Below are 13,427 nucleotides of genomic sequence, written 5' to 3'. Positions count from 1 at the left end.
CTTAAGATCATTTAGCACAAATTAGAGCCCTACACAGAGAGGCAGAAGATGCCAGATGTTCCAGCTGGCTTCAGAAATTGAAAATTATTTTCGAGCTTTAGTAATGAAAGTCAAGGAGGGTAGTGAAAAAAAATGGGTGGGACTATTAACTATAAAGAAGACCAAACTAATGACAAGTATAGTAATCAGTCTTAGAATGGCAATGAAGATACTTAAATAGTGTATGAGTTCTGCTTTTTATAATCAACTTTCAACAGTAAAGGAACCAGAAGTCAAGAAAATATGCTGTAAACCAGCAGTGAAGAACTTGGAAAAATACTTAAATATCATGCTGTGTCTAAACTTACAAAGAATCAGAACTATGTAGTTAATGGTTTTCCCAGTTTTACACTATGGAAACAAAAGATGTACTTTGAAGAAGCAGAATAGAAAGAATATTAACATTTTAGGTTGAAGAAGACTCTTTAAAACATCATGTATATTGAAAAAAGCAAACAAATGGTTCATTGAGCAAATTAACCCAGAATTATCACTTGAGGCACAAATGACTAGGCTCACATTATCCTACTTCAGACTCAGGGTTAGATTTGTACCTTGTACTGAAGATCTAGTTCTCTGGAGAAGTCTATCATGCTGGGAAAGATAGAAGGAAAGAGAAGAGGAGGAGGACCAACAGAAAGTAGATAGACTCAGTTTCAGTGGCAATGGTTACAGCTTACTTATAGTGCAGATATATAACAGGCATTCAATTTTTAACAAGAAATCAAACTTTTGTCTTACAAAATCATATTGATTTTCTCTCAACCAATTCATAATCTGAAAATGAGCAAATATTGTTCAGTCCAGGATTTTAAGTTCAAAGTAGTAGATTTTTTCCCCAAACTTTTTATATTTTGGGAGGGCTCCGTTTCAAGCTCAGAAAATTTTTATAAACTGATACATTTCATGTTTACAAGTTATGATTCAAGATTGCATTAATATCTTTCAACCTTTTTTACTTTCACAAACTCACACTAACAGTAGTGAAAATATTACAATGAAATGGGACTCCTAATGAGCAAATTCCCATTGTAGCAAAAGCTTCTGAAGTATATTAAATCTCCAGGATGAAAATTATAATATATAACCCTTTTAAAGCATCTGCTGATGTGAAATAGTATCATCTTAAGCACAGAAGAGATATAAGAGGCAGTATTGATTCAATAAAATAGGATAATCCAAATCTACTCTAAATTTCCAGAATCTGTTTTAATCATACCTTTCAGCTGTCTATGAAGAGAGTTTATGTATTTAGAATCTTCTAAAACATTTTCCAATAAAACAAATAATTTGTGGTCAGAAGTTGCTGATGCATCAGGACCAAACTGAATAGTCAAAAGATATTTATCTACTTATATATATTTATCTACTCCAAGGCCATCCAGTCCAGTCCATCATTTTTCAATAATAAATTTAAAAAGTAATCAGTACAATAAAAATAACAGCAAAACCAATGCCCGAGGAACAATGACCACCTACATAAAATGTACATGGCTGTCCTTTCTGCTGGATCACAGTGTCCTTCTCTGAAGGAAAGGAAAAATGAATGCTTTTACAAAAAGGATCCATACAGGTAGTCCTCAATTTGCAACAGTGATTGAGTCTGGAATTATGGTTGTTAATCATTGTGGTCATACAACATGGCAACATGACTAGACACAGTTATGGTTATTTTTTATGATGGACATTAAATAAACACGGGGGTTGTTAACTGAATCCACTTTCCCCAATGGGTGTTTTTCCCCAGAAACTGAAATAAACACCAGAAAGTACTAAAACATCACAAATCGGGGTCACATGCGATGGATTACTGCAAATAAAAGTGAGCCAGTTGCTAAGCACCCTAAATGTGCTCAGGGATGTAACTTCGAAAATGGGACAGAAATAACTATGGGGAAGTCGACTGTAACCTTGTCATTAAACAACCAGTTGTAAGCTGAGGAATATCTGTATGACCACAGGCCAAAGAAAAAAGAGGAGATAATAGTATTCAATAAATGGCAATATACTGAAATTTAAAATTCAAAGAGTAATGTAAAAATAATACAATAGAAAAGAAAAGGAAAGGAAAAACATCTAATATCATGTGGATTCCTAGATGGAACCTTCCCCCATTTCTATGTGGGGATTTTTTAAAAAAAAATAAATGTGAACACAATGGTCTGTCATTCTTTCCCATCCAGATTAATTGATCAGCACCTTCTGGATCAGGTAATATTTCCACTCCTAGGTCAAGAATGTCTAGAAAAAGGGTAACACAAAATCTGAAAATGCTATTAATGGGGGTTTCTGAACTATGCTATATAGTCAATTAGAACCAAATTCAAGTAATGATTATTTCACCAGCTGGAAGGTCTGCATGCCCTGGAGGACTTTTCTACAAATAATGAAAAACCATTAAAGTATCAAAGCTCTATGCCATAAATTTAATACAAGAGTGATATAGAGTTGTGGATATACTCAGTGCAAAAAAAAATGTGGGTTTCAGCTTATTTTTCAGAAATATTATAATCTTTTATGTTAATTTTTAGCACCTATAAAAAATGACACTGAAAGGAAATTTTGTTACCAGCAGCTCCCAGTGACATTGAAACTCATATATACAATATTGCAGGTAAGTTTCACTTTTAATTTTTATTTCAAAATATCTTTACGAATTTAATAATTTAGAACAGCAAACTCAATAAGGCACCATTTTTAGAACTTGTATGGAATCTTTTAGAACATACAATTCTTAAAAAAAAAAAAAGTTACGCACCAAAAAGTGAAAAAGAATAGCACTTAGATAAGTTTGATTCTCCTTCACTATATTTACTAAATCAAGTTATGTTTAAATTGTTACAATTTTAGTTTATTTCAGAGTGTTTGAAATGTATTATTTTTGTATGGAATCCAAGATTAATTTTACCATATTTTATTTGTTTCTTTACCAAATTTTGCATAGGAAATGGCACGTTTTGAAGAGCCAGATATTCTCTTTAACATGCTTAACTGCTTGAAGATTCTTTGCCTTCATGGGGAATGTTTATACATTGCAAGGAAGGACTATCCTCAATTCCTAGGATATATTCAGGGCCATATGCTGATTGCCAGGTATAACGTTTATCAAAAGGAGGTTTAATAAATTCATAGGTATACCCAAACAAGTTTTGGCCATAAATCAATGGTTTTATTTTTGGTGCAATCTGGACTGAAATTGTTAAAATACATTAAATCAATATATGGGTGGACCCATCAGTAGTCCAAAGCAATGTTTCTCAACCTTGGCTGGCTGGGGAATTCTGGAAGTCAAAGTCCCCACATCTTAAAGTTGCCAAAGTTGGGAAACACTGGTCCAAAGCATGGTTGAACAACCATGTATTCTGACACTTAACCCTGCTCTTGGATTTCTCTGCTGGACAATTGGGTTTTGGAACTGCCCTTTCAATTTTCCATATTGCTCTAGGGAACTTGATTAAAAGAGCATTGTAGTGAATTAAAAGTTACTTAAGATGTCTGCAGTTGGTTATAACAACGCAGGTGATGCCATAAAATACAAATAGACTATCAGAGGGCATTTTCCCCAGATTCCTTCGCATCTGAAGTACAAAATTGTAGACGTCAGACAAGACAGATTCATTCAGTATCACAGGATTTGAACTAAGAGAATTGAAATCAGTTCAATTGGAGCCAAAAGTTAAAACAGCTTAGAAAAAAAAATGTAGTGATCTATTTTTCCAGAATTCTTGTCTACAATGGCATTGATGCAGATATAAGATCCTATTTGCTGTCTTGCTAGATTTCTTCCACCATAAAAGAAAAAAGTTAAGGCCAAAAGATGCAATTATTTCTGATTCCTAATTAAAAAGTACCATTTAGGCAACAGAGTTGCACAGCTAGGGGGACAAAATCTTTACCACATCTTTATGGGCATAGAAATTATTGATTGCAGAAATCAGTTCTGCTTGATGTAGCAGAAACTAGTAATAATATATGGAATCATGATCGTGTGTTCTGAGTTGCCTCCTCTCTCATCTGTCCCCAGCTTATGGAGAGTTGTAAAATCGGAGTTCTCCCAGCTTTCTTCACTAGCAGTGCCACTCCTTCTCCATGCTCTTTCATTGCCCCATGGAGCTGATATTTTCTGGACAATCATCAATACCAACTTCAATAGCAAAGACTGGAAAGTTAGATTTGAAGCAGGTATGTCTTTTGACAGATGAAATCTATGGTTCAAAAATGTACACATTTAAAGGAAAACTTCCCTGAAATGTTAATGAATTTCCCTGCAAATTATGTTGGTATAAGTAAAAGCACATCTATTTATGTTTATTTATTTTAAAAAGTTTGCATAGCTGCCCATCTTTAAAAAATTCTGGGTGGCTCGGGGCAATATAAAACTATTAAAAAACTCAGAAAAACTCAGCACCTCAATCAATCCCCCTGGGTACCCCAAGAACTCTGCACAGACTCTATTACTCTACCCCAGGGCCTGGGTAAAGAGCCAGGTTTTTACACCCTGCTAGAAGGCCAAGAGAGTGGGGATTTGCTGAAGAGATTGAATTCCACAAGGTAGGGACAGCCATAGAAAAGGCAGATTCCCTAGGTCCCACTAGATGGCAGTGTTTCAGGGAAAGCAACTGGGAACCAGGACAGCTCACGCAACAGGTTTACAATGTGGGTGAACCTAGAGGTGCCCAAGACCATGCATGCAGCTGTATTGTGGACCAGTTGTAACTTCTAGGTTGTCTTCATGGACAGCCCCATGTCAACAACAATGCAATATTCCACATGGGAAATGACAGAGGCGTGAGTGACATGAGCAAAAGGTCCTGGGTCCAGGAATTTCCTTCTTTTAAAAAATAATAGGTTTCACTTTTTATGGAATAGAGAAAAAATAATCAGCATAATTTTAAAATGTATAAAAAGCACTTTTAAAATTTATTAAAAGCTCTGGAATGCAGATACAAACATTTTAGATGGTCTTTCATGATTGTTCTTTCACAAAATGTGACTGTGCCATTTCTCAATACTTTCAAATGTATCAAAAGTAAAAGAGTTATAAAAATGTACAAGTATGTATAAAGCAAAGAGTATGTAATCTATCAGGATCATGTATTCTAAAGTCTATGTTTTTGGTTTTAATCAACTTTATGGAGAAATAGGAGAGGAAGAGTCTGTTCAGTCCATTTAGGAATCTGTTGAAAGTATGGTATTTAAAGGCCATAAAAATATGAAGTTAAGCAAATGTCAGGCTTTCTGGACCAGTATTCAGCAATAAATCCAGCTCTTCTGACACTTCTCAGTTTAGTTTGACTTTTCAATTTTACTTGGCAGAAAGCTTACAAACACTGCGTGTTTGATTAAGCTACCCACAACAGATAATTGGTCATTACAGTGTAAAAATATCAGGAATTTTTATATATGCTCAAAGCTTTGAAACTGAAGTTCTTTTTTCTGCCCTTCTGAATTAATTGATACTTCCCTTGGCACATTCCTTGAATCCTAGTATTGATGTATGTTTGGATAATGGCCATCTTTATTGTGGGGACCATTGGTTCCTGCCTGAGCTTCAACTGTTACAGCAAGAAATACAACAATATATATTTTAAATACTTTGTTGCTGCTGTGTCTAGTGAATTTCTGAAGCTTTTAGGTATTCTTGGATTAATTTAGTCACGGAATTCATTGATACAGGAATGTTAACTATGACACTAAATGTTACAGTTTGAGATGCACGCATGCTATCTATTTACCGCTTGAATGGTAACAAATTCTCCTTCCTCCTTACAGTTCCCATGTTCTCCAAGCTCAACTCTTAAAGCAAATTTGGGGATCAGTGGGAAGAAGAGAACCACGTTGTATAATGACAAAGGGAGGGATATTCGTTTAGCATCTACCACATTGTCCAATGGTGTCTCTTATTTGTCCTTGTTGGGGGACTTCAACTTCTGTATGGGAGATTCAGGATGTTTCAGGAGTTGAAAGCCTCCATGGTAAACATGGGCCCAAAGTCCAATCTCACTCACACAAGTGGCCACATGTTTTTATCTTGATTTAGTTGGCTTGTGATCTGAAATTTTAGTTTTTTGGTCAAGTCACGTTCTTGTCACTATGCAGTTTGTTTATTAAATATGCAATAGTGAGGATAGTTTAGGGTGGTTTTTCCCCTAGGAACCTATGGGTCCTGTGGCTTTTCACAATGATCTGGCAGTTCTGCTTTACAATTTGTCAAGCTCTGGAATGCAGATGCAAACATTTTAGATGGTCTTTCATGATTGCTCTCTCACAAAAGTTATCATGGTGCCATGTCTCAATTAACATGCTTCTTTATTTGCTGTTTACTTGTAGTGGAGAAAGTAGCAGTGTTGTGTAGATTCCTGGATATTCACTCAGTGACCAAAAACCATCTACTGAAATATTCTTTGGCACATGCCTTTTGTTGTTTTCTGACTGCTGTGGAGGATGTCAATCCAGCTGTGGCCACCAGAGCAGGGCTTCTGTTAGACACCATAAAAAGGCCCGCCTTGCAGGTATGTTAAACAGTGAAGAAACAAACATGGTCCCAGATAAGTTGCAGGCTTAAAACTTCTTGGTAGAGTTAAAGTTAAATCCATTTGTGTAAACTCTCAGACTTTTTGATGATATTGGTAAGTACGGTGGTTTCTTTGATAACTCGAAGTAATTGCTTTTATACCTTTTATTATTCTTTTTAGGGACTATGCCTTTGTCTTGATTTCCAGTTTGATACTGTTGTTAAAGACAGACCCACTATTCTTAGCAAGCTTTTGCTACTACATTTTCTCAAGCAAGATATTCCGGCGTTGAGCTGGGAATTCTTTGTGAATCGGTTTGAGACCCTGTCTCTTGAGGCACAACTTCATTTGGACTGCAACAAGGAATTCCCCTTCCCAACAAGTAAGAAAGTTTGGTAGCATGATTTATTTTTTACAATTAAAATAAATTGTAAAATGTCTAAACTAAAATGTCTCTTCTTTGTTATAAAACAAGAGCATATTTACAGCGAATAACACATTTAAATATTATATTCCCCTTGTGGAAATAATTTTAGTAATATATAGCCAGTTACTTCAGTTACTAGTATGATACTGATGATTATGGTACCACACATTGGGCTGGCAGCATAACACAAATAAAATACCTTTACTGCTTCAAATAATTTATATCAATTAAAAAATAACTAACCTATTTCAGAAGTAATGCTCTTGGCCTGATAAAGTATAATTTATTAAACCAGGAAAAAAAAAGGTCCCTGTAAGCTCCTTCATGATCCTTCTCTTTTTGAAGCCAAAAATTCAGTGATTCTGTCTATTACTTAAATCATGGTTTTCTATCACATCCAAGCCAAAAAAACTGGCTCTCCTGCAATCTGTGGTTTGAATACATAAGACAACTTTGTAAAAACTGGATATGAAAGTTTATGGAAGAAACATGCAGTTACATGCCTTACTCTTGGGCCATCTTTTATCAGTCATAGATCATTTATTTTGGATGAAGCCACTCTATCAGTTTAAAAAGCATGGGCTGGTATTGGACTGGGCATATTTCGTACTCCCCATGCATTATCTCTCTGTGGAAGAAAAATCGAAAGTATATGGCACACTGTTTGAAAGCCCTGGGTTACAAACAAATGTATGTTTATGAATCCAAGCATGAAAACTACAGAGGTGTGGGCTTACAAATTAGTCTGAAACATGCTATGAAATAAAATTTGGTTTAATCCTGTTTGAAAAGCAATCACAGCTGTCCGGACCAATGTTGCCAACTTAAGTGATACAGCAATGTGGAAGATCAAGAGAGCTCGGTTTGCTCGGAATCGGCAGAAGAGCGTGCGTTCTTTGAGGGACAGTGTGAAAGGTCCATTGGAGTCCAAGAGGGCACTTTCCCTTCCAGAAACCTTAACAACCAAAATCCGTTGAGTATTTTAATTTTTTTCCTCCATTTTAATTCTCTTGCACAATTGCCACTAGGTGGAGATGAAATCTAGGATTTGGCCAGATATTTTTAAACTGATAAAACGGTTGATTTAACTGCTTGTTTTGTTCACAGTTTACAGCATGCTACTGAAAGTGACCTATGGAATAATAAAATGCACTATAAAATTTCTGTTTGCTACTATTATTTTATAAACAAATCCTTTTCCTTAAACCCATTTTGTTTGTTGTTTTAATAAATTTGCTCCAAACAAGGGTGCCTCATCTAAAAAAGGAGAAATCAGTGCATGTAATACCTGTGTGTATGTATGTGTGCTTACATACACACGTGACATGATTATTAGGCAATGTCATAACCATGGTTTTCTACTAATAATAATCCAGCTTCATAAGTATACCTAATTCGTATCTCTAGAGGAAAAAAATGTTTTGGCAAGCTAACCATTGTTACTACAAAGATCCATCTTCCCCAACCCCTCCACTCTGTTCAGATCTATGCTTATAAGTGTTTTTTGTTTTCTGTTATTATAATATATCACTTATTACTACATTGCAGTTCTAAACACTGGTAAAATACTGCTTCTTTGATGTGCCTCTTCTCAGATGCAATGTTATTGCCCATTGTTAAAAACAAAAAGATATTTTAATATCTACATGAGCTACTGGCTGACATTACCTACTTATTTGAGGTAATGACTTGACTACAGTCTACACAGAGCTTACCCTTGAAGACCATCCATACTGCAACAGGACAGCCAGTGATGCTCATGCCTCAGGATGCCTTGTAACACCTCCACTTTGACAGATGCATTGGTTGCCAGTTTGCTTCTGGGTGCAATTTTCTAGGTGCTGGTTATTACCTATAAAGCCCTACAGGGCGTAGGGTCTGATTATGGAATGTCTTTCTCCCATAGTATCTGCCCAGCTGATTGGATCTGACAGTGCTGGCATGCTTTGGGTTCCGTTGATTAAACAGTGGCATCTATCGGGACCCCAGAAACATGCTTTCTCTACAACAGTATCTGCCCTCTGGAATGAGGTTCCCCAAAGATTCAAATAGTAATTTATTCAAAATAAATTACCCAGTGATAATTTAAAGGGGCTTGAAGATCTAGCTCAGTGGTTCTCAACCTGTGGGTCGGGACCCCATTTGGGGTCGAACAACCATTTCACGGGGGTCGCCAAATAACGCAGTCCGCCATTTTTTTCCCCCTTTTCCTTAGCTGTGCCACTCCCTTTTATTCTATTGGCTTTTGAAAGCCAATAGAATAGACTCTCTTGAATAGAGTCTAATTCTATTGGCTTTCAAAAGCCAATAGGAATTGTCCAGGCTGTCTCTGCCCTGCTGAGCCCGCCAAAAGTCCCATTCTGCAAACGGTGCTGCACCAGTTGAGTAGTCCTCAACTTACGACCGGTTGAGTAGTCCTCGACTTACGACCGGTTGGGGGTCGCGGCATTAAAAAGGTTGAGAACCACTGATCTAGCTCTTCACCAAGGCCTTTGATGAGTGTGACTGAAGCCACCTTTAGTTTCTGGCTTGTTGTTTCCTTGTTTTTAAATATTGTTTTATTGTATTATTATAAAATGCAAATAATACATTACATTGATTGGCCAAAGTGATAGTTGTGCAGTATTAACTAGAGATTATTATGATATTTTAGGTAAATTAAACCTTTAAATGTTTTTAACAATTTGAAAACTGTCCAGGGTCTTTGGGAATCAGGTGGCATATAAATTTAATAAATTACTATTTATTATTAAATATGTATGCCCAGTAGGAATACTAATCCCTCAAGCTCAATATTGCCCCCATTGACTAGCAGTGGCTTACTAGTATAGCATTAGTGGTACTGATTTGCAAAATTAGGAATTTCTCAAGCTTTGCAAGAGTATAACTCAACTTCCTGCACACAGTATATATGATGCTCCATTGAGTACAGCAATGGCTCCTGAAGATGTCACAGATCCATACAAGCTAACCTTAGCTTTCCATTTTATTTTGAGCAGCAAGGCTGATTAGACATGAACAGTCTGCTCCAGCCCTTGGCGGTACACCAGAAAAAACACAAGGTAAATGTGGCATTTATATATTCTGTAGGCCATGGTTTTCCCAGTTGCAATGTATGGCTGTGAAAGTTGGACCATAAGAAAGGCTGAGCGCAAAAGAATTGAGGCCTTTGAACTCTGGTGCTGGAGAAGACTCCTGCGAGTCCCTTGGACTGCAAGGCGTTCAAACCGGTCAGTCCTAGAAGAGATCAACCCCGACTGCTCTTTAGAAGGCCAGATCCTGAAGTTGAAACTCAAGTACTTTGGCCACCTAATGAGAAGGAAGGATTCACTGGAGAAGAGCCTAATGCTGGGAAAGATTGAGGGCAATAGAAGAAGGGGACGACAGAGAATGAGATGGCTGGATGGAGTCACTGAAGCAGTAGGTGTGAATTTAAATGGACTCCAGAAGATGGTAGAGGACAGGAAGACCTGGAGGAATGTTGTCCATGGGGTCGCGATGGGTCGCAATTAACAACAACAATATATTCTGTAGCTACATAAAAAAGAAAAGAATTTTTCTTAGTTTGGGATATTCCGTTGATAGTCAAATATATGAGTCAGAAGGAGTTTGGAAATCCAATGATATTTTAGCCTACACTTTTTCTATAACTTTTTAACTATATTTTCCCATCAAGTTTTCATTATCGGCACATGATAATTTTGTCAAATGTTCCAGTGAATCATTTTGATGTCTGTGTTATGTTGTTGTTTATAATTATAATAATTGTTATAGTTTTGCCCCCTGGCCACTAAAAAAAGATATATACTGTTTTGCTGCCATCTTAAAACCTCCTTTAAAAAGACGTTTAGCTTTTTTTCCCCAGTGATAATCTCTATATTACATTTTTTTTAATTTTCCATGCTAACAGGGCAGCCATCTCCAGAGAATGGTAATACCATAAAGGACCTTCTCCCGGAGGATGCTGGGATTGATCATCAAACTGTCCATCAACTCATTACTGTGCTGATGAAGTTTATGGCCAAGGATGAGAGTAGTGCAGAATCAGATATCAGCAGTGCGAAAGCCTTCAATACAGTCAAGCGCCATTTATATGTTTTGCTGGGCTATGATCAACAGGAAGGATGCTTCATGATTGCACCTCAGAAGATGCGAATATCAACCTGCTTTAATGCCTTTATCGCAGGAATTGCACAAGTGAGTTAGATTTATGCATTTGGTATAACCTGTCAAATTATCCCTCATGGTCTGGCTGAAAGCTCTATTGCAATTCCTGAAAATGAAATTTATAGCCATAATCAGAAGAATTCAATGGCATATAGGGCATTTATTTCTATGAAAAGAAAAAAGGCACTTGTTATGTGCACTTTTTTTTAAAAAGTCCTAACTTCTCATTTATGTATATAGTACTTATACACAGGCATACACACACACATTTCCATGCAAATATTTAGGTACACATGGTCAAGTTATATATTTTAATCAATGTCTACTTGAATAGAAATCGATAAATGGAAATACATCTTTCTGCAAATTTGAATGGAACTTTTCTATATTCAAGCAGTTGTTTATAGATTAAAAGTAAGAAAAAAATAAAATTAAAAATACTGGAGTCTCTCTGAAACCCTTCTCTTAAGATTGTCATCTTGGGACCAGGAAACGAGCCTTGTCTTTCTTTCTTTCTTTCTTTCTTTCTTTCTTTCTTTCTTTCTTTCTTTCTTTCTTTCTTTCTTTCTTTCTATCTTTCTTTCTTTCTCCTTCCTTCCTTCCTTCCCTCCTTCCTTCCTTCCTTCCTTCCTTCCTTCCTTCCTTCCTTCCTTCCTTCCTTCCTTCCTTCCTTCCTTCCTTCCTTCCTTTTAGAAAGGCATTTAAATTTGCTTATTCCATCTATTAATTATTCATCTGTTTATTTATTTTGTCTTGGAAGTAGATGAGTGAGATCCTCCTGCTATGGATTTAGAGACGGTAAATTGTTAGATATAGTTTTTGTCTTGCCACTGTAGTATTTTAATATTTGTATTATTTTATAAGCCACTTAGACACATATTTTGATTAAGCTGGCACATATAAATAAGTGAGAAAGAAAGAAAGACTAAGCCATACTAAAGATTTAATTCCAAAGTAGCAGTGAAGCAAGCAAGCAAAAGAAAATGAAACATAGTATTAGTCTTCGGATTTAGTCTGTAATCTAGATGTTACCTTTTCCAATTAATCCTGTAAGAATCCAGGTTATTCATAGCACATAGAATCCCAATCCTGTAAGAATCCAGGTTACTCATAGCACATGAATACAGATGGGAAGGTGAAATATGAAAACTTGTTATTAGAAGAAATGGGCATCCCCTGGGCAGTGATAATGTCACTGGCTAATTCTTTCAACCACGTATTCTTTCAAACACAAACACAGTAATAATAGGAGGAGAAGACATATTTTCTTGACAGTGTCATGGGCTGGAGCTTCATGCATTTTCATCTGCAATAGATTAATATTTCATCAATGTTTAATTTTGTTCAGAAATTTAGAAGATTTATTTAAACATTATTTTAATCAAGCTATTGAAGGGACCAATCTGTTAAATTGTGAATGTGGCCAAATTGCAATAATAGTTGGCTGTTTGCAGAATGCTCCTAACAGTCTTTGCAATGGATGCCTACATACCAAACAGAGTGTGGATAAGATCAAAACAGAAAGATAATGCTCAGGATGCAGTCCTTTAGTGCTCACTTTAATTCTGAAATGTTTCATTCAGAACATGAAAAAAACATTTCTCACATATATTCCTTTTTCATTGTTGCTATTGTAACAGCATTCTGGAAAGGAATGTTCTAATAGCAAGAACTAATACACTATATAATTCAATCAAATTATTGTTTTGGATGCTAATCCAGCAGATGGTGTTGTATATGTTTCCTTGAAATGACTATTACTGTGACTGGGTAGCATTTGGCAAAGTGATACTGTGTTAAGCTCTAGCAGGAATAAATTAATTAGGCTGAAGATGGAGAATTTGTAACCCACTAGAGGTGGCTGAACTACAGTCTGCAGCAACTGTGGTCACATTAGATAATGATGTGGGTGCTAGGAGTATTAATTCAGCAATATACGAAGTGCCATATGTTCCCCATCTCTGCTCAGGCTAAGGCAAACCACCAAGGGACTGATCATTTGGCTGAGAGATATCAGGACTCAGCTTAAAATGAGTACGGTACATATGTGGATACTTAAAGGGTTTGTGATGTATATGGGAGTGCTGACTACACAAGGAATTACATGTTTAAGTTTGTACCAGAATAAATCTCCTTCAGAATGAAGGACTGAATGTCAATCAGGAGAAGGACATAGCTGAAATACGTACTTATATTTGGAAATTTGAGGCTATCCTATTTGTTTCCACTATCCTTTTCATACATTTTATGAGTACTGAATAATTAAGTGAAAAGTTATA

At 36.2% G+C, this 13,427-nt stretch overlaps 1 protein-coding gene across 14 annotated transcripts in view; it reads left to right on the top strand.

The window, feature by feature from the left end:
- The window catches only part of UNC79 (unc-79 homolog, NALCN channel complex subunit), a 176,024-nt gene that overhangs the window by 85,826 nt on the left and 76,771 nt on the right, over positions 1–13,427 (top strand). For all 14 annotated transcript variants that reach the window (XR_005559472.1, XM_039365857.1, XM_039365854.1 and 11 more), the window contains 8 exons: positions 2,571–2,653; positions 2,984–3,132; positions 4,064–4,221; positions 6,370–6,551; positions 6,735–6,936; positions 7,774–7,953; positions 9,981–10,043; positions 10,892–11,178. Coding sequence is in view for 13 of the 14 variants with exons in the window: in XM_039365857.1 (XP_039221791.1) it covers positions 2,571–2,653; positions 2,984–3,132; positions 4,064–4,221; positions 6,370–6,551; positions 6,735–6,936; positions 7,774–7,953; positions 9,981–10,043; positions 10,892–11,178 (1,304 nt within the window). In the remaining variant the exon portion in view is untranslated. The remainder of the gene's footprint in view (positions 1–2,570; positions 2,654–2,983; positions 3,133–4,063; positions 4,222–6,369; positions 6,552–6,734; positions 6,937–7,773; positions 7,954–9,980; positions 10,044–10,891; positions 11,179–13,427) is intronic.

This window comes from Crotalus tigris, unplaced genomic scaffold (genome assembly GCF_016545835.1).
Source record: "Crotalus tigris isolate CLP2741 ecotype Arizona unplaced genomic scaffold, ASM1654583v1 scf7180000020201.887925, whole genome shotgun sequence".
NCBI classification, from domain to species: domain Eukaryota; kingdom Metazoa; phylum Chordata; class Lepidosauria; order Squamata; family Viperidae; genus Crotalus; species Crotalus tigris.
The sequence above is the reverse complement of the archived record's forward strand: the minus strand, read 5'-3'. Positions and strand labels throughout refer to the sequence as shown.